The sequence below is a fragment of the Corvus kubaryi genome, unplaced genomic scaffold (genome assembly GCF_017639235.1).
Source record: "Corvus kubaryi isolate FWS band 111438036 unplaced genomic scaffold, C.kubaryi_AGA036_p1.0 37334, whole genome shotgun sequence".
Classification (NCBI taxonomy): Eukaryota; Metazoa; Chordata; class Aves; order Passeriformes; family Corvidae; genus Corvus; species Corvus kubaryi.
In genome coordinates this window covers 8088004-8109113 of record NW_024581108.1, presented here as the reverse complement: position 1 = coordinate 8109113, position 21110 = coordinate 8088004, and the positions used below count along the sequence as shown (strand labels likewise).

The 21110-nt window shown below is 38.2% G+C and overlaps 1 protein-coding gene across 5 annotated transcripts in view; it reads right to left on the bottom strand.

Moving 5' to 3' along the window:
* Window positions 1-21110, bottom strand: part of DPYD (dihydropyrimidine dehydrogenase) — a 353009-nt gene that overhangs the window by 252120 nt on the left and 79779 nt on the right. For all 5 annotated transcript variants that reach the window (XM_042030116.1, XM_042030118.1, XM_042030120.1 and 2 more), the window contains one exon: window positions 3932-4019. In XM_042030116.1, coding sequence (XP_041886050.1) covers window positions 3932-4019 — 88 coding nt within the window. The remainder of the gene's footprint in view (window positions 1-3931; window positions 4020-21110) is intronic.

Genomic DNA, 21110 nt, shown 5'->3' with positions numbered 1-21110 from the left:
CATTTCCCAACAAAACAAACTGCATACAATACAGAGGTTTTAAATACCTGACAAAGTAATTTGTTTTCAGCATACTACTGTCTAAATAGTTTAAATATATTAATATATAACATTAAATATATTAAAATGAATCATGTTTAAATAAATACCTGCATGCAATACTGCTTACACAAGGATAAGGACAGGGAATTTATTGAACACAATTTTCTCTAAACAAGTAGAAGAGTAACCAGCTGAAGTGAGTTACTCAAGTGGGTGATGAGATTCAGAAGCAGGACATGGACTGCAGTAAGTCTAGAAAAATGTACCTCAATTCCCAGAATTTATTGACCTCAAACACCTGAACATTCTACATTTCACCTATTTATTTTTTGCTAGAAGCTACCATACATATTTACAAGCTTTTAGATTAAAAATGGAAGTTTATTTATATGATGAAAACAGCAAAAACAAATTTATCATACTGAAAACGATCTTCAGTGACATGCAAAATATCCTTGATCATCTTAAGCAATAAGCAAGAACTTCAGTGACAATAATGCAAAAAATTTCATCAGGCTGAATATTCAGACTGCTGAATGATAATATCTAACTTGTTATTTCAATAGAAGTTTAGCAAAATGCATAACAAAGTGAAACCATTTTCATATAATTACTTACCAGTTCCATTAAAGACTTTCAAAATTATAAATGATACATTTTAGTGTTCAAAAGCACACCATTCTTGTCTCCTATCTGCTCTAAAAGTCTGTAGAGCAGGTACTACCACAGCAGCAGAATGAAAGATGGCAGAGGACACCACAGGAGCAGCTCTTGTAGTGGGCTCTCACACAGATTCTGCCAGGTCATGACTTCAGGTGAATCATTTCAACTTTTGGTACCCAGCTCTCAACTTCTACCTTGTACCTTTTGCTTGCTTGACAGAAAGCAAGGAGTTTCAAAGTGCAGTACTGTAAAAACAGCAATACATAGCTACGACTATAAAACAATTCCACTAATAAAGTAAACCAGAAGAATTTCCTGTTATTTTCTGAAAAACAGAATTTTTTATAAGAGAGATTTTCTAGCAAAGGCATCAGAAACTAATACATTAAAAGGAAAATTCAGCCCAGCATATTGCAGCCATCAAGTCAAGGCTGGGTTCCCTCTATGCACTCATCCTTAAGTTGCTTGGGACACAAATTACAGGAGGCATAGCCACTGACATGGAGGCTACAAATATAAAAACACAGAAAGGTTTGGGTTGGAAGTGGACCTTGAAGATCATCTAGTTCCAAACCCCCTGCCATGGGCATGCAGGACTCTCTAGCCTTGCTCCTCAGCCCATGAAATCAGCTACTTGCTAAGCGTATCCCACTGGGGGTTTTACTCACTTCTAATTTTGGGGGGTTTGTTCTTTTGGTTTTGTTTTCTGGATTTTAGTTTTAAAGTCAGCATCAGAGCTGTTGCAGAGAAATGCTTCCACAAGCATGCTATGTAAGATTTCTTCTGATATGGTAAGGAGAGAAACAAGAGCGTAAGACTGTATGTAAACTCACACTTGAAACTTGACTTAACAGAAGCAGTGCTGATTTAGGCATGCAATTTTCCATCCTAACATCTTTAACAGCAAAAACCAAATATCTGACTTTTCAAAACTTCCTGTATGTGAATGCTTCCTGCTGCCTAGACAACAACCAGACATCAACATGAGGTAAAAGCGGTTACCCAAGCTGTGGTATACCTTTTATAAAAGGTTTCAGAGGGGATACAGAGGATATCGATAGGTAGGGATAGGGCCAAAAAAGACATGCTATGATTACATTTCAGTAATTTAAGATACTTTGGGTTCTCCACAAAAAAAAAAAAAAAAACAACCCCAACGTTATATCTCCTCAGAGAATAGTAATAAGCTGCAATTCTTTTCTACAGCAGGATTTTCTGATAAAACACCAAGTGATCAGGTCATCCTGCAAAAACAGTGTCTTACCAAGCATCTGCAGCTTCCAAGAGGATTCAAAAGCCATCATCAAACAACCCAAATTCCATAGGGTTGATCCACCTCCCTGATCATCTGACAGGTTAAATCTGGCCCTATTAGAATCACTAAGAGTGTACCCATTGGCTTCAGCAAGGCAAAGACTTTACTTCAAACCTTCAAAGCAGTTTACTATTATTCCAGTACAGCCAAAACACAACTCTACAGTCACCCCACCTTTATTGTCTCTACTTTGTAACAGAAGCACAGAATTCAAAATGAATCAGCCATTAAAATGACTTAGCCTTTTTGTCAAGTTACAAAGGGGCATCATATTTTGGAGGCTGTCAGAGTCTAAGAGACCCACCAAATTTATTGTACCAGGATGCTGCTAGTGTTAGTTCTTTTCCTGACATCTTCTGTTGTAGTCTTCAATCCATCTTCCCTGGTTGCTTATTCCAAGCTTTATGTTTTGATAACTAGGCCCCTTTTCTTTCCTCAACAACATATCACCCTATCCTACCCAAAGCAGTAGCATAATGAATCCTCCATAAAAAAAGACCATCCTGGTAAAATACTTCCATAAAATTTGCTTTAGGTTTTCTAAACAAATACAGCACAATGATGAGACAGAGAGTAGCAGTTTCATTACTGCCTCATACCTTCCCTGCTCAGTTTGCCTGCTTCACGATGCCTGAAGAGGTAATAAGCAACAATATGCCACAAACTATACTGTGGTTGCAAACAGATGCCTACATTCATGAAAATAAATGCAGCAGTGACAGCATACAGATTATATAAGAAAACAGTCTATATGCATATACTGGGCATAATGCCAATTACTGCAAACCACATCAACACGTAGTTACATGATAATTGATACACACATTTTAATATCGCCTCTTATCCTAATGTTTCTTGTTAAGGCGCACAATTTACTGGTGTCTTCTCCGTACCACACACAGTTCAGTGAAAGCCATGTGGCTCTTCACTTGCACATGGAAGTGCTGCTGTTCCCCACACTCTTCACTCAGTGTTACCTGTGCTGGCCCTTTCAACTGCATGTAACAGTGAGAAATGTTAGAGCACAAAAAGCAGACAGATAATCTTTATAGCACCCTCAGTAGATTATGAGTCTAGTTGGGCTCATGCAGACATAACTCCCATGGCAGCTAATGATTCCATCAGATGGGAAGTAAGCTTTAAAAGGTACGGGGCAACCAATATCCAGTCATCTCTAGGCTATCCCTGATAGCATAATTAATCTTGTCACATCAACTATGCAGTAACCTTTATTTATTTCTATTTATGACCATTAAAAGTCTTTGTAAATCACAATTCAGAATAATGTTTTTAAGATTTCATTATGATCATCGTATAGTAGCCTATTAAGAAAAGGTACAGTACCTCCAAAGAGGGGGGCCCATTTATTCCTGTAGTATGTTATTAACAGTCCTAATGAGTGACTACACTTGCATTAAACAGAGCCTCTTACTATAAAGGACAAGGTAATATTCCTTGAGATTATTATCTTTATACCAAATTTCTGCCCATAGGAAATTTAAACTATAATCACTTCAAAAAAAAAAAAAATAGAAAACCACCAACCCTCCCCACCCCCCCACCTTTAATGAAAGGAGAGGCTTGTAACTGTAATACCTCAGGTAACAAAAAGGTTAAATAATGACATAATGCTCAGGTTTTTGAATAGCATTGTATTTGAAAACCATTAATACCAAAAACTTTATAGAAAAAGTGACATGAAGAAATAGATCTGCACTATACACTATCTGTACAGGCACAGAACAGAAGTAAAAATAATCAAAAATTAGCTAACTCAAACTTAAAAATGTCTGTTCTAAACACTTTATTTTGAAGACTTTACAAAGATAAGCCTTGAAATGCAATCTCACTCACAAACTGCAAGTAGCTGCTGTTTTCTCCTGCCACATACAACTGCAAGCCCGACTTTACCTTGTTTGCAATGCTTGTGATGAATGACTTGATGTCCAGATTAGTTGGGCAACTCTTCTGACAGGGGGCATCTGCACACTTTAAGCATCTACAGGAATAAAAGAAAATGTGTCAAGGAGACATAGAATACAAGTGCTGCCAATAGCATAAGGTTTTCGAGTTAGCATGCTAAAAGATAAGTCACAAGTAAGAATGCATAACACTTTCATAGAATTTCTATTTAAAACCACAAAGCACTACATTATCATTATTGACTGTTATCAAAACACAGATTAGTTATGTTTTGTTGACTGCACTTTACATAGGAAGGCAGAGGGTACCATTTACAAATACACAGACTCCACCTGTCGAAGTATTAGGAAACTGTCAAATTACATAGAGGTGATTTTTTTCCTTGGAATCCATGATTGTTAAACTTCTGACCAGTTCATTTTTCTATTGGAAAAAAATCTGTGCTGTGACTCTAAATTTATTAATTAAGTTCTGGAAGTCTCACTATGGATTAAATTCTGAATGTTGGACACTCAGACATACAAAAGCAACAGTATTTCCACAGAGGACGGAATTACTTTTTACTGTATGTCCAAAGAATAAGAATAGCTGATAAATTTTCAAGTCACTTTTCTATGAATTTTCTGTCATAAGTCTGTGACTTCTGAAAACAATTCAGTAGTCTTATGCATACTCCCAACCAAAATCCCTAAGACCTTCTTCCTGTCATTTCTAATGACAAAACCTAACTGTATATTAAAACATCTTAAGTAATAAAGATTGATTTTCTATTTCTGCATAGTCATACATGGGGATGTAATGATCTGGTTGCCTGCACAAGTCCCATCTAAGGATTAAGTCCTCAAGACAGTCTACACAATGTGCATTAAGCAAACCTAACAAAAAAAATACATGTCAGCTGAAAAAGTAAAATGGATCTCTATTAAGCATAAATGTATTAGCACACAGCCTTGGTTTTATAGATCAATGATTATCATAGGTCAAATGCCTCACTACTTATCTCAGAATTTGTTGGGTTATTCCAGATGCTCTTTTGATACTGCTTTAGTAACATACAGAATTAACGTAAATTGTGGGTTTAACAATCCATGGAAGATGAAATAAAATTTGATTTTTACATATTATTTGAGCCTAGATGCTTACATAAGTTCCACAAGTCTACCTTAATTATTGTTATTCAGTGCTAGGTTGTTACAGTGGGGATTCTGTAACACGATGTATCAAACAAGGAGTCCTGTGGAAAAGAAATATATATGGACCGATTCTTGATAGATGTTTCAGAGAGATGTTTATTTCTCCAGCTGCATGGCCGGGGCTCTGCCCAGGAACTGAGGCAATCACGGCACCCGAGGGTCCTTGCCCGCACAGGGGAACACAAAACAACCAACGGGGAACGAGGCTGACCAGGGGCAGGGAAACACCGTGTCTCCCTCCCAGGGACCCTCTCCCAGGACCCCAGGGCAGGGGGAGGAGACCCCAACATTTCACCCGTTTATTTTTAACAAAAGAGATTTAAAACTAAACACTGAAAACAACTGGATAAACATAACAAGAACAGTTTCAAAGTAAAACAAGCCACCCTCCTGAGTCTTTAAATATCCAAACAGATTCTCTGGAGCATCTTAAGGCTGACAGAAGGGAGACAGGACTCTCCGAGCATGCTTTGTGGGGAAACTGAGGCAGGAGAGGGTTTCTTCCATTTGTACCTGTTGGAACTCTAAACAACAATAGTTAATTTCTTCCTTCCCCCTCTTCATCCCCCACTTGGCATTGGAGAGGGATTTTTGGGGAAACAATTGGCAAAGGCATGCTTTTGTGAGGGAAACCATGGATGAAAAAACAGAGTGGGAATACACTGGGGGTAATAGGATATAGGGTAAAGGTGGGATTAGGAAAGGGAGACTGTAGGGGGGGCCTACAATGGAGATATTGTCTAACATGACTACGATTTTTAGCATATATACTGCCTTTTACAGAAACACCATCAGGCCCAGTGACCTCTGCTGCTTGCAACCCTCTTCTACCTTGCACAATTTTGAACTCCACCACCTCTCCATCTCCCAAGCTTGGGATGTATTTTTCAGGGTTATTCTTTTTAATAGCAGTTCTATGAACGAATATGTCTTGCTGGTTGTCACATCTTGATATAAAACCATAACTTTGTTCAACATTATACCATTTTACTATTCCTAAACCCTTAGCTACGGTGATCTTTTCCTTTTTCCGAGTGGCTGCTGTTTTCTGTCTCACTGTGTTTTTGCTTTCTCTTTCACTTTTGCTCACTCCCATGTTGGAATTGTCAGGGCTGCTCGTGCCTGCGCGCTCTTCCCGGGGTCGCATTCGGGGCCGCGCGGGTCGGGCCGGGCCGCGCCGCTCGGCTCTCCGTGTGTCGCCGCTTCTGCTCTCAGCTGCGCTGCCGCTGCCTGGGGCCGCACTCATGTCTTGGCTGGGCCCCCGAGCGGCGGTCCGCCCCCCCGCCCTGCTCCAGCACGCGTTTCAGCTGGGCGCGGCTCCGCTCCGCAGCCAGCCACCGCCCACGCACCGCCCCTCTCAGTCGGGCGTTCCCGGGGCTCGCTCCACCACGCGCTGCGCGCGGCCGGGCGGACACCGCCGGGTCCCGCTGCTCCCACTGCGCCTCGCTCCGCCACCGACACTGCGGCTCGCGTGGCTCCGGCCGCGCGCGGGAGCTGCCTCGCTGCTGCTCACAGAGCGCTCGGTGCACGTGGCCTGGGTCTCACGGTCCCTGCGCCAGGCTTCCCTTCACAAGGACACAGCTGACATTGCTCAACAGTCTCGGTAATTAAATAATATTCACAAAAATATTCTTCCATCGGCATATATTTTGACTCAAAAATTAACTGTGTCCAAACGGTCTTCCAAAAGTCTTTGTTAAGAATCACATCCCAAGAAACATAGAAAAAGTTCTTAAAAACCATGCCAAGAAGTGTTTCAGTTCTTTTTGAGCTTGAATTAAGCTAAAATTTACAAAGAATCTTTTCAAGTTTTAAGATAAATGTCCGTATGTGGCTCTGAGAGCCAAGAGTCTTTATATAGTTCCTCCATAGTTTAGATGTGGAATAGCAAAACAAAAACAAGAAGAGGAATCCAAAGTTTCTTTACTCACACATCAGTCGCTTAGGGATCGGGGATCATTCTGCTTGCACTTCTCCACCATTTGTTACAGTGGGGATTCTGTAACACAATGTATCAAACAAGGAGTCCCAGGGAGAAGAAATACATATGGACCGATTCTTAATAGATGTTTCAGAGATGTTTATTTCCCCAGCCGCATGGCCGGGGCTCTGCCGAGGAACTGAGGCAATCACGGCACCCGAGGGTCCCTGCCCGTGCAGGGGAACACAAAACAACCAATGGGGAACGAGGCTGAGCAGGGGCAGGGAAACACCGTGCCTCCCCCCAGGGCCCCTCTCCCAGGACCACATGGCAGGGGGAAGAGACACTGACACTAGGTAAGAACATTGTGGAACTGCCTGGGACAGTGTCTTTTAAAACACAGAAAAGCTGCAAAAGTCCAGTGGACTATATACAAAGACATGAAGAGCACATTAAATGGAAGGAAATTACTGGAATACCTGCAGCAAAACACTGGTCTGACTTTGTCAATCACACACATCAGGGTTTTTTTGTTGTTGTTTTTTCAATTAAGGGTGGAATACGAGAGAAGGGAAAGCTAGTTAAGTAAAAGATTAATTAGCCTTTCATCCTATTATTCATTATCCTCTAGCTGGGTATTGCAGACAATATGGCACCAGCAAAATTTGAAGGCACATGTGGTAGTGGCTGTTTGGATTTTCTCATAAGACTAGTCATGGACAAAAGGCTCCCGAGGATATACTTAAAGTAAACAGGGCTCACAGGCTGCAAAAGATGGGAAACCTGCAAAAGCCAAATCTGGGTTCAACACCACAGTGGGTTACTAATTCACCAAACTGGGATGTCAGAAAAGCATTGGCAGGTTTAGCTGTGGCAGGTGAACATAACACTGCTCAGCACTACCTGTGACAGGTACGTGTTAGAAGGGGCTTAACAAGCAAAGGTGGGACTGGGGGACCTCAAAAGGCTGTGACCAGAACACTGAGTCAAGAGGATGCTTTTAGCATTCTAAGCAGACAAGAATTTCTCTTCTTTGAAAGAAAGCAAAGTTCTAGTACTAGAAGCCAGCAAAAAGGAGATGCACTAGACAAAATAAAAGCACAATAAGGGCTCAGATGAGCAATTTGCCTGTGTAGGCAGTAAGGAAATAACAGAACTCAAAAATCACACAATTAAAAAAGACATCAATTCCATTACGACTTTTTACTCTTCACTTTCCTCAGTGTGGTTTTCTTTAAAATACAACAGTCCTGTATTCAAAATCAAAGGAACCACACTGAACATAAAATACATTCTGTGGACCATATACAGAACAATCTCATGTCAAAACTGACTAGAATGGCACCTGGCAGGATAAATTGTGTACAGATTACTCATTGAGACTAGAAAGCATCTTTACCAAATTATTTCTCTTTTGATTTTTGAGCTGCTTCACAAATAACAGCTGTTGAAAATGTCAGCTACTGGGAGGGGCAGATAATGCAAACTTGAATGTGAGCTTTGGGGAGGAGGGGAGGGTGCCATGAATATGCCAGTCCAGACTTTCTCTTATAATAATACCATCTTCCAGGCACTCTGCAGACTAAAGTGCACCAGGCTGCCATTAATCCCACTTATCACCATGACAGCTCAGTAATTACACTCCTGCTATAGCTAGGTACTGTAAGGTACAGTAGTCCTAATAAAACATCAAGCACTGTGCTGAATGCACGCTGGTGAGGTGTTTTATTAAACCTGGGGGGTTGATCATCAAGTGACATAAGTGTTGACCTATTTTTCTATATGACAATAAATTATCCTTTGACCATACCATAATAGATATTACAGAGTGCATTTACTGTACAAAGGAGCAAAGGTATTGCATTCTGGTGAACCAGGCAGAAAGCATAAATAAAGTAGTTGAGTCACACACCAGAAAGTTATTACATAAATTGCTGTAAGTGATTGATCCTTTCAAAAATCACAGGCAAAATACCGTGCTTAAGGGAATACACCAACAATTACCATGAGCTTCAGTTCCACATGCATATACTGCAATGGAGAAACATTAAGTATTATACTTCCTTCCTTTTTCTTCAGCTGTCCTCCCACCCTGTGAAATCCCACCTTTCATTTTACAAGGTTATTTTATTATTATGATTTTGGTTCAAAATATTGTAAATAACAAATTAGAAATTGAGATTAAATGTTTCTAATTCACCTGTTAACTCCTAGCAAATTAAATGAAGAGGTGCATGGTCACTACTAAAAAAAACCCGAACAGCATTCTGGACTACATATGGACCTGTGCTAATCTGAGAATATAAATCTCAGCATTTCTTAAAAATATAAGAAAAATCCTACTGACTATCAGAAAGCACCTTATAATATGAATTTTTCTCCCATTTGTTCATGGAACAGCATCTCCTTTAGAAACATATAAGCTGTGCTGAATCTTAAAAAACACCACATTCACTTCACATGCATATTAATTTCCATATAAAAGGCAACACCATAGTCTTTGCACTGCAAAAGAGAAAAGGAAGCCATAGCCAAGACTAATTTTCAGTTAATAGCTTTTGTTGTATAGTTGTTGAAATATTACCCAATATTTTATCTTAAAGTTAAGATCTCTGACCAACAGTACCATTTCCAGGCACAGACCAGCTCTTAACACACTTTTGCTTCTAAACAAAGAAGGGCAATTTAGTTGTATTGTTACGTAAAAATGCAGCAAACAATTCTCTATACAACTGGCAATAACATCACCTGAAGTGCAATCACATGAATGCTGAAAGGCTGGGCGTGCAACAGATAATCCTGAATAATATTCCACAGCAAATTGTACTGATAACTCATCAAATCTTCATGTATCACAAAACAGACCAAATAACCTTTATTATGGTTACTGTTGGCAGAGGTTTAGAAGCAAATTGAATCCTAATTCATTTATGCAGGTTTCTGCAGGACATAGTAATTTTGAAAAAAGGCTTCCAGCTCTACTACTTGTAGAAATTTCTAAAACTTTATCCACTGCTCAGAGAAATAGCCCAGATGATGTTCTATATGTACTTCCTGAAGCTTTGGTCAATTAACTTTAAGAAAGTAGTAGAGCTAATTGCACCCAATAAACAAGAGGCCAGTTTGAACAGGAGACCCAACCTTGACCCAACCAAGGCTCTTCTTGGTTCCAAGTCTCTTGCACCACTCTAAACTCTGAACTGGGGACAGTAAGTACTGAAATAAGAAAGCTGCATGTCAGGAAGAAATTAATCTATTATTCCCAAATAAATCTAAATCCCAAGTTGAATGCCCATTGACTTGACAGCAAAAGTGAAGAGCATTAGATAGATTTTTCTCTTGAGGTTCAATCTTTTAATTACAGCTAATTTTGTAGAATTTAGGCCTCCTTATCCCCATTTGGACTTGCTTCTTGCTGCACTGAAACAGGGTCAAGAACAAACCTAAGCAGAGATTTCAACATCTATAGACTCATTTCAGAAAGGTAAGAGACGTCAGGATAAAGATCAAGAAAGATCCACTACATAAATGGTAAGCAATTGGTGAAAACCTACTGTTGGCAGCTGTAAAAAGAAAAAAAAAAAAGCTGCCATTGTTTTCCTAATTAAAAACAACCAACCAACCACACACCCTAAACTAACATTCACAGAGAAAAATCCCACATCCTTCTGTCTTCATGTTCATTGCATGCACTGGATGGAAGAAGAGAAAAGGATTATAAATATTTTGCCAGGTGTAAATACCAAAACACCTCAAAAGTTGATATAAGGGTTTGATGAGTACCAGAGACATATGATACTTACAGGAATATTCAAAGTCAAGAAACAGAAAAAGAATTCTCACATGCAAGGCCAAGCTCTGTTGTGTATGTGCAACATGGCAAAGATGACAAAATCTTAAATCAGAATTGGCTATGAAAACAATTTTGGGCTATAGGAAAAACAGATCTAATTGCCAAGAAATACCTCTGAACACAAAAGGCACCAGAAACTATACAAAACATAGAAATACAGGCAAGTAGATACCCTGGTCCTAGATATGTAATACTGGGTGAAAGGCAGCAGTCTTTCAGGTTATATTGCAAAATTACATGTGACAAATTCTATTTGTGAGAAATGCCCAGCCTGTTAGCCTGTTAGCACAGGAGCCATAAGAAACAAACAAAACATTCAATATTATGTAAATTTGCAATACTAGTTCGTATCTAAAGAAAGAGGGAAAGACTCCCACGTTGTCACTGTTGCCTCTTCAGTCACCTGAAGTCCCTTAAGCCTTCTACAGATCCATAATAAAATGGCACTACTTCTCTGTCAGTAAGTTCACATGACCAGAGGAAGCAAATTTTAAATAGAGGCACTCTACAGGATTAGAGACAGACATGACATTGCTGCTGGCAGTAACAGGACGTGTAAGGGAGGTGCTTTTTATCGAAAAGAAGAAATGATCAGAGTTGAAAGTTAGTCTTCAGACACAAAAACCTCCTACCCTAGTGCAGAATAATGGCACTTACAGACAAAGTTATTTTTGGACACTTAAGAGGTAGTGAATCATATGGACATAGGCTCCAAATCATTCTATTCATCAATGCCTCATCTTTCTCTTTTCTTCTTTGGCTCTCCACACAGCCATAATTCTTTTCTCATCTACTTCTGAATCCCCTTTGAGTGCAGGGACTCTCCTCTCCTCTTTGCTTCTGCTTCGCTGTCTTCCTGTTTTCTGTAGTCTTTTTTCCCCATTCATCTGAAACTTTTCCACTCCTCTGTCCTATAACTTTTTATCATCTTTCATCGTAACTTCATTTTAATGGACAATGTTGATAATATAAAAAAAAGAAGCCACTGTCTGACATCAGGTATCTATGACAGTGGTGTAGGAGAGTGTGCACCGGTCACTTTACAGTCCATTTTCTGAGTTTTTGCCAACTACCATCCAGCCCTTCAGAAACCTCCATTTCTGCACTAAAACCATCATTGCCTAACGCCATGTCTTCTGCATACTCTAGACATAGCTGTCTTGGTCTGTGGTCAGACACACAAATGGAGGCTAGCAGAGGAAAAGTAGGTTGGTGGGGTTTCCTCTTAACCCCTTTCTGAGCAGTAGGAACACTGCCGGGCTCTGCCTACACTGCACCATAGGGAGCAGCCTGCTCCAAGTCAGTTCATGGGAAATGATATTCTCCTTAAATTCCTCCTGTCATTTTACTGGGACACAGAATTTTTCACCAATCATTTTGCAATGTAACCTAAAAGATTGCTGCCTTTCACCCACTTCATTTATATAACTTGTATATCATTACTTTAATCGTATTTCACCAATTTATAATGTTGCTGAATAAAGCTGTTATATAAATAAGAGGGATTAAAAATAGAAAACACAGTTCAGCTTACAGGATACTGTAGCACAAAGCATGTCTATCAGCTGAGGCCAAATCAGAAAAACTGTATCATCCTTTTGACATATTAGAAATCAAAACTTTTATATATATATGATGAAACTCATTTCAACCATCCATTACATTAATTCTAAGCATGGTCCCCTTTTTCTCGTTTCATAGTAAGCATTATGAAATTGCTATGTTTTCAACAGTATTAACCAACATTCAATATTCATTAAACTGCCCCAGAAAAACTATGTCTAGTTAAAGGTTTTATTGTTGCCAACAACATATTTTTATTTATATTTTAGAGTTTTTAGAGTTACAAAAACAAAATACTTAAAAGTCAATCTGAAACTTCTCTGTTAACACTGATTAAATTTAACACTACATATTAATTAGTATTTTGTCATCATCATAGGAACACAATATAGTTTCTTGATTATAAAAATAAACTTGATAGTACCCATACTATTCCAGTAGTGCAAAAGACACACAAGAAACACACTTGATAAAACACTGATAGTACCTATTTAGACCTCAAACTGTGCTCTTCAAGTCCTTGAAACCAGCACTTTACCCGCCAAACCAGCCACTTGTGGCCCAGCCACACCTCGCCTTACGGAGCTTTTAAAGCGGGTACATTTATGTTCACCAGAACACTGATCCCTTTCACATAAGAGACAGCTGTTACACGATGTTCAATATCCTTTTAATCCTCTACAGACCATAGCCAGAAAGGTTGACAGAACTGACAGTTTTTATTATGGCTTGTCCTGTACACAATAATCTTCTTTCGCCTGGACTATTCTCCCAGAAGTGTTACAGATTTTTTGACTTACATCAATGATCATTTCTAGGGTTTTTAGGAGATAAGAAATTATTTTTATGTGGCATGACTCTTGTCCTGTGTAAATTACCTTTCCAAAATATGAAACACCTGTTGTCTGTTTATCTTAATGTCAATAAAACTGCTCTGGATTCATTTCTGGATTCATACTTTACAAGTTTAGTCAAAGAGGTTTTTTTCTCCCAAAATGCCTTCATCATCTATGCACGTCTTACAAATGCCACTCTGTTCAATATATCATTAATATCAGGACCACACATCTACCATTTATTTGCACTGAAAACGTTGATTACATTTAAGAATAACATACATAAACAATCTATGATACAACAGAACCTAACTAAAATGCATTAATTGAAAATTAAAGAAAATGTTCTCAGTTGAAAACTACAAACCCAGAAGAAACGGATTTACTCACAACCTGTCTAGAAATTTAAGCAATTCTACCACAATTAACAGAAGAGTGATTTAAATAAAGAACTTTTGTGGAGAATTAGACTTGGGAAAGGCAGTAACAGCATAATAAGCTAAAGCTTCCCTTTTTAGGATCTGAGCACCAAAAAATTCCCCACTTCTCTCTTTTCCATCACCCTGCAATTATCCACAGATCTGATCGAATGCTGATCTATAACCCTGCCACTCACAAATCAGCTGCACTGCTCTCTGCACACACTGTGTTCCCACCATTTCCAAACTCCTGATGCTATTAGCAAGGGGCAGAAATGTGGGAGAAAGGGAGAAAAGAGGGCAAAAGACCAGGAGGTTTTTTAGCTTTGCTGTTGGTGTCACCTGAATATTTGACCCTACACAGGGCATACTCGGGAAGCAGGCAAAAGCACAAATTAAGTCATTGAATTTTGGATTTAAAAAAAAAAACAACAAACTTCAAAGGTTCCAATTGCTCACTTTCAGATTTGCAGAAACAAAAAATAATTATCCATTTTGGCTGCAACTACAGTTTAGAACTCCAGAGAAAATTAAGAGGTCAGCCACCTTTCTACTGTGAACATGGTAAAGATGCTTCTTCCAATGGAGGAGATAAGTCATTGATCCCAGATGACCACCTTTTTCCGAGATTTAAAACTTGGAAAGAAAGCCAGAGCTTCCTAAGTAAATAAAGCTCAGTCCTTCCAGACAGGGAACACTCCAGTTCATTGTCAAACTGCTTAACTGTGCTTCATTTTAATATATGTAGTCCCCAGTGGGACTCAGTCAGATCATTCAGTTGCTTATAAGGAAAATGCTTAAGCAATTTCTTAAGCCAGCCCCATCAAGTTTTCCAGAAATGAGTTCTCAGCATTCCAGGGTCCTCACTCTTCCTCACCTTAAAATTGCTACATATTTGAGAACCATGTGCTACTACTCCTGTCTTTTCCCTGAGAGGAAATAATGGTTTGGAAACTGCAAGAATTCAGCAGTGGATTCTAAGATTTAATATTTTGTCTAGAAATTGCATGTGTACAAGGATTGTCTTTCATCCTCTTTTTCAAATGAAGAGGTTTGTCTAAGATACCTTAATAACTGATACTGTAACTTGTTAATATGCTCAGTCATCAAGACCCAGAAAAAAGGAAATCAGCCTGCTATTTTGGTTCTGATTTTCTATGCTGCAAATAATTTATACATTTTTTTAGTCATAAGAAAATAATGTAACCCTGTTTATAATACATCAACATCTGTTAAAATGGTGGCATTTTCTTGCATGTTTTGATGTTTTAAGATAATTATTTGGCTTTGATTTTCTACCTTAAATTTACTCAAAAAGTAAACATTCAAAACCAGTATCCCCTCAGCAAATGAAAAGTGCTTTATGACATAATTACAGAAATCACAGAGGGAAACTAGAGAGGTCAGCACAGAGTAAAGACAAACCTTGAACAAATTACACTAAGAATCAATGTTGCATTTTTTTATATCTTGAGTTCAAAGATATAAGTAACATTTCAATAGTATACAGTTGAAAATTCAGTCTTAATTGCTTGCAAGAGGGAAATACACTAACTCATTAAGAATAAATGATAGGTCTTGAATGTGCTATATCGATTTTGCTATAGCCACCTTCACTGAGAAAAATTTTATAACATTCACAGTATGATAATATGAATAAATAACATAGCTGAAAGTCACAGTCCAGACTTCACATTATGTGAAACCGATACATCATTTAAGTACAAAAGGCTTCCCCCAACTAAAAAAAAAAAAAAAAAAAAAAAAAAGCAATAAAAAACCTCACCAAATAAACACCAAACCAAAAAAAACCCATATGGACAGAGCCTTTCTGTAGATCACCAAATAAATTTAACACCTGACCCCCTTGGTAGCAAGGCTGCCTCACAGAAGCACCCCACTGTATACTTGTACCTTATCACAGTTTCATTCATCCAGTGTAGAAATCTCTTACATACAAACTACTTAATTGGAGAGAGCTGATCAAGCTTTACAGTTTCACCAGACTACATGGACAGAAGGCTGGACTAGATGACCGAACAGGTTTACACTACCTTTGCAATTTCTCCTAGTATGCTTAGTAACAGCCTCCTAAAATGGCAAAGTTATGTCTGCTTATCTATCTACAGTTGAGGTTTCCTACAGAGACAAGCAAACTCTAAAAATTTAAGAGCTTATGTCTGTTTCAAGTTATGTAGAACTACAGGAGTGACATGAGTATTCATTTTCCTTATAAATTAAATCCTTATTTTTAGCACTTTACCAGGCACCCCAAAATCAGGATAAATAAAAAGGACTGTAGTTGAAATAACCATACTCAAAAGATCTAAAATATGAAATACATACATGGATTTTTCAAATATAACCACATGAAAATATTTTAAAAACAGTTTTATTTCTAAGCACTACAGCATGGCCTTCTGGGTCAATGTATATTGGCAAAGAAAACTCCGTCTACTAGCTAACATAGAAAAGACTCTGGACTCTCAGTGTCAAGAAGGCTTAGGTGGGGCAACTAGAGAATAACCAGTGTTTCCAAAAATAGGACAAATGTCTGTTGCTAAAAGGAAGGCACAAAAATCTTGCATTTTAGTTTTTACCCTTACAAGCTAAGAAGGAAGAATTTTCACATCCTTTCAAGAAGACTATATAAAAGACAAAGTATTTGTCACATTTCCTCTCATACTGAAGTTAATGGCATAAGAATGAATATATTTTCTGTGATGGCTCAGCAGTTAAGTGCTGCCTGGAAAATATTAAAAGAAATGGGTTTTTTTTTCAGAGAAACACAGCTTTAAGAAATTTTAGGATGCATAAAAAAAATCATTAATCTGTTGGTTCACCATAGTTTGATAGATCACTTGTTCTTGAATTTGTGGCATTGTTCCTCCTTGTACACGCTCAAATTGTTAGACCTACATCAAATACAGCAATCCCAGGACTGTAAATGTAGTGTGGCTGTAAATGCACACTTTCCCCACTTCCCAAAGGCACTGCATTTTCAAAAACCTGCTGGAAGGATTTAAATAGTCTCTTTTTGGTAGATAGTTTAGCTTGCTACAAATGAGCAGATGTCTGCCTTTTGGCAATTCTTTTTTATGCAGTTATTTGAAAACAATTACAGAAAAATATTAAAATTTATATATAAAAAATACTCCACAAAGATCTGCATTTCTCAGACTAGTCACACATTTCAGAAAGCACAGGAATCAGTACAAAATGCTGCTTCTCTTCTACTCTCCATTAGTACCTCCCCTACAAAAAATCACAGAGTACGCATTAGCAACTTCCCAACAGTTCCTGCATCCCAGACTTAGACGCTCTGATTTTAGCATTGCTCTTTCTAACCCAGAAGCATTAGGATTTAATGAATGCATCCAATAACTTCCAGAGTTTCATACCTCAGGATTTATAGGATACTACAGTGCAGCCTATGATATCAACACAATCACAAATATAGCTTACTTACCAGTGTCTCTCTTCCTTAACAGCGAGGGCTACCTATTGTTTTCTTTACTCCAGGTGAATGCCCAAGCCTGCTGTCTGCAAACTCAGACAGCTCTTATTAAATTTCTCAGCAGTAAAAATCCTGAAGCTCTGTACCCATGCCCACAAATTAAGCCTACAAGAAAACCTCCTTGACAGCTACTATTGTCAGGCTGCTCCATCCCTGGCTCCAGGATGTCAGCAGGCAAGCCTACCTATTGTTCCCCCCTGTCCCTGGCCAGGATCTGATCACAGCAGAATATATTCCAATTTGGGGTTACTGTAGACCAGTAAGAGTTTTGATTGTGAATGATGGTGCTGCTTTATCAGATTCCTTTCTGTCAGGAAAATCAGCAATTACCTGGTTAGCAATTTTAAAAGCAGTTAGCTCACTTCCATAAAGGTATCTTGATATTGGCTTCCAAATTTTAAGCAGAAGGAAAGAGAGTTTGTGTTAGAATCCCACTCCAACCCCATTTCAGGTATATTCAGGGACTGTATTTTCTGTGATGGGCTGGATGGTGTTAAACATTGTTCAGTCAAGAAAGGCTCCTAAGGATACTAGAACTACATAGGTTTCATCTTCAGCCTCTAAGTTTTGACTGAAATTAGTTCAAAAAAGAATATCAATATAAATTCAAACCAACACTTGGGTATTCGTTATGCTGCCAGTATGTGTTCAAGCACGTAACATGAAGCAATGAACAAATGCAACTAAGGGGTGTTTAGTCACTTCTAATTTAGTCAATGCAATTTGTTTTTCTTTTGCAAGCCTAGAATAGCAGAAAGATAGAATTATCCACTCTTTAATTTCCCATTTCACTAAGGATGTGAAAGGTACTACTAGTTGCTTTATGACTGGAAACAATTTCTTGGAAATAGCCTCTACTCATTGTTTCCTACAGTGAAGCAATTTTTTGCATAACCAGATAGGATATTTTTCCAATCATAAGAGGAAAAGAGGTTTGTGTTTCTGGAAATTAAGACAGGAATGAAGAATAGTAAAAGCTCTACCTTTTCTTCATCCCTTCATTTCCTTATCAATGACCAACCTCTTCAGCCCCTTCAAAGGCACAGGAGCTTTTCAGAGAGGCAGGAGTTTGACAGTTATCACTCAAAGAGAAAAATTTTTTCAAAATCAATTTCAAAAATGCAATTCAAAACAGAGTAATTAAGAGCAGAGCTCCTGACAGTATTTTGGAAGATGTCTCTACCAATCCATTTCGGTGCTTTACACGTGCTAACATTCAGCAACCTAAGTTACACTCTTTTGTGCTTACAAAACATGATGATGCAAAATTCTGTCCTCAATTCAAAACAAAAACAATAGAAATATGCACAATACATTATGTAAGGCAATATAATCATCTCAGTTTTCAGCAAAGAGGAAGGAGTGACACTGCTCTGGAAAAGTGCTTTACTGATAGCTCAGCACGATCTTTGCTAAAATAAACTTGAATATGTTTACTAGCACTGTACAAGATGATGTTCCAGCATAAGCAGTTAACACTGAACCACAAATGTCAAAACAGACTAAGAACATTATGTGATACATTATTCTTTTTTTATTGTGTTTGTTCACTTGCTAATTTGCACGATTCAGTAATTCATAAAAGAGTCTCCCTATCATTAGTGCAAATCAGTAATTTTCTAGCACCTAGTTAAAAATACACATTTGTACTATACATTGCATGTTTGTTGCCTTTGGGAAGATGAAAAAATATTACATGGTCAAATGAAATTCTTGGGTGATTATTTTGAACCTGAAAATAGCTCTACACAACCTCCTGACATATTTCTCAACATCAGCCTGGTGGGAGTATATCACTCACCAGCATTTTTCTGCTTAGCATGAAAATATAAAACTATTTTTTCTGAATAGCTCCTGATAGCACTACCTATTCATGTATTTTAAACTGAAGTCATTTCTTCACTGGATGAATCCTATTACTGCCACACCAGTAACATTACGCCTGTCCTAATCCTTCTCTAACACACACTCTTCCCATAGTATAAGCCTAAGTCACTGTGTAGAGATAAACCTCAAATAGATGCAGGTTCCATGAAAAAATTTAAACATCATATTTTGGTTTTAGATTCAGCCAAATCATTTCAACTATAGTTCACAGTATCACTTTGTGCCATCATTTTTGGAGGAATAAGGGTTCTTAATGCATCTACCTCATTACTGTGGTATGTGTACTAATTACACAATATACACACTACAAATAATATTATGAATGCTTTAACTAACTTTTATGTTCCAAAAGAACGAAAAAAACAGACTTATTTTCAGATGTTGTGATTTAATGTTACCTTTCTATTAAGACAAAAAATTAATGAGTTCTAGCATTTTCAATATCCTTACAATATATACAATGTAAGGTGTGGGACACAACCCAACTCAACCAGAAGAGTTGAAATTAGTTTAGTCGCCAGCCATGAATTATGTGTGACAAATGCCCGCAAGTATTCCATCTTTTTACATAGTCAGTTCATAATGGCTCTTGCTAGTATCTATTAAATATTTTATGAATTTATCATGAATATAAAGTATGACATTACTACCTTATTCTTGGAGAAATAAGAGATTAAATTACTGACACACTGTATCCGGGGGTGGGGAAATATAAGTGGGAAAAATGTTGATTAAGAAAAAGGAAAAGAAAACAAAAACTCAACAACAGCGAGTATTAACGAAACACAAACACCTTGCTAGGCCAAGTTTTTCATGCCAAACCTATTCCAAGTGGCCAGGTGTTTCAGAATGCTACAGACACCAATTCTGGGACCAGTACTTACAGCAGAGAAACCTACAGTTCTGCTGCAAACATACTAATATTAATTTGCTGATTTTTCAGAATGTCACATTTTCGTTTTAAATGAAACAGGTATTTGAGTCATATTCCAGTATGCAAATAGTAAATTTGCATCGTGTTTTATGAACATGTATGCTGTATTGTACTAAAGCATTATATTGGTACATCTTGGGTTATGACAAACTTACTTCTAAATACTGCTTTGACACAACTGGTCTGAACTTTTCTGCCCAGCTACAAATTGCTATTCCGTTAATAGAGACCAGCAGCATTTCTTTTGCAAGCTCAGAACCCAGCCTTACACCATAATCTAAAATAAATAGATGACACAACTTTTACCTCACTAACCAAGAGGCAAAAGCACAGACACCTGAACCAAGTACCATGAATCAATGAGCCATTTTTCAAAAATGTTATTTTGTAAACTATGATTTCTTGCCAACATAAAACTTAGCTGCATTGTGACTCCTGTGATTAGTGTTCAACCTGAAAATGGTCTGTTACAGTTCTGAAGGCAGAAACGTAGTTCCTTAAAGTATAAGGATGTCTTGTTTTGAGACATCTAAGCAGCCCTAAAAACATCACTGACTCTCAGTGTGCTGCCCAACCCTCAGCATTGCTCAGATCTGCCATCCTTGGGGAAGTGGACCAGGTGAAAGCAAATTCATTACCCTTCACTTTGCATCTGGAAGTGGTATAACTAGGTCAGTGCCCATAACCACACGTGAAAGAATTAGCTCTGTCCATTTCTTATTCTGCCAGTAAATTGAGGCTCGGCATAACGTTGAGACATTTTCTGTTTGCCCACAGAGGCTGTGAAATGTCCATCCTTGGAGGTTTCAAAACCTGGCTGGACACAGCTCAGAGCAACCTGCTCTAGTCAACACTGTTCTGAGTAAGAGGATGGGACTAGACAACCTCCCTGTGTCCCTTCCCATCTCAGTCAGTGGCTCTGATATTACAAGAGATAACGAAACCATCTGCTTGAAGGTCATTCATCCCTGTCTGCCCTCCCTGGGTCCCCAGAGCTATGCTAACCCCCAACAACACTGAACTCAGGCAAGGCAAGTTCACACT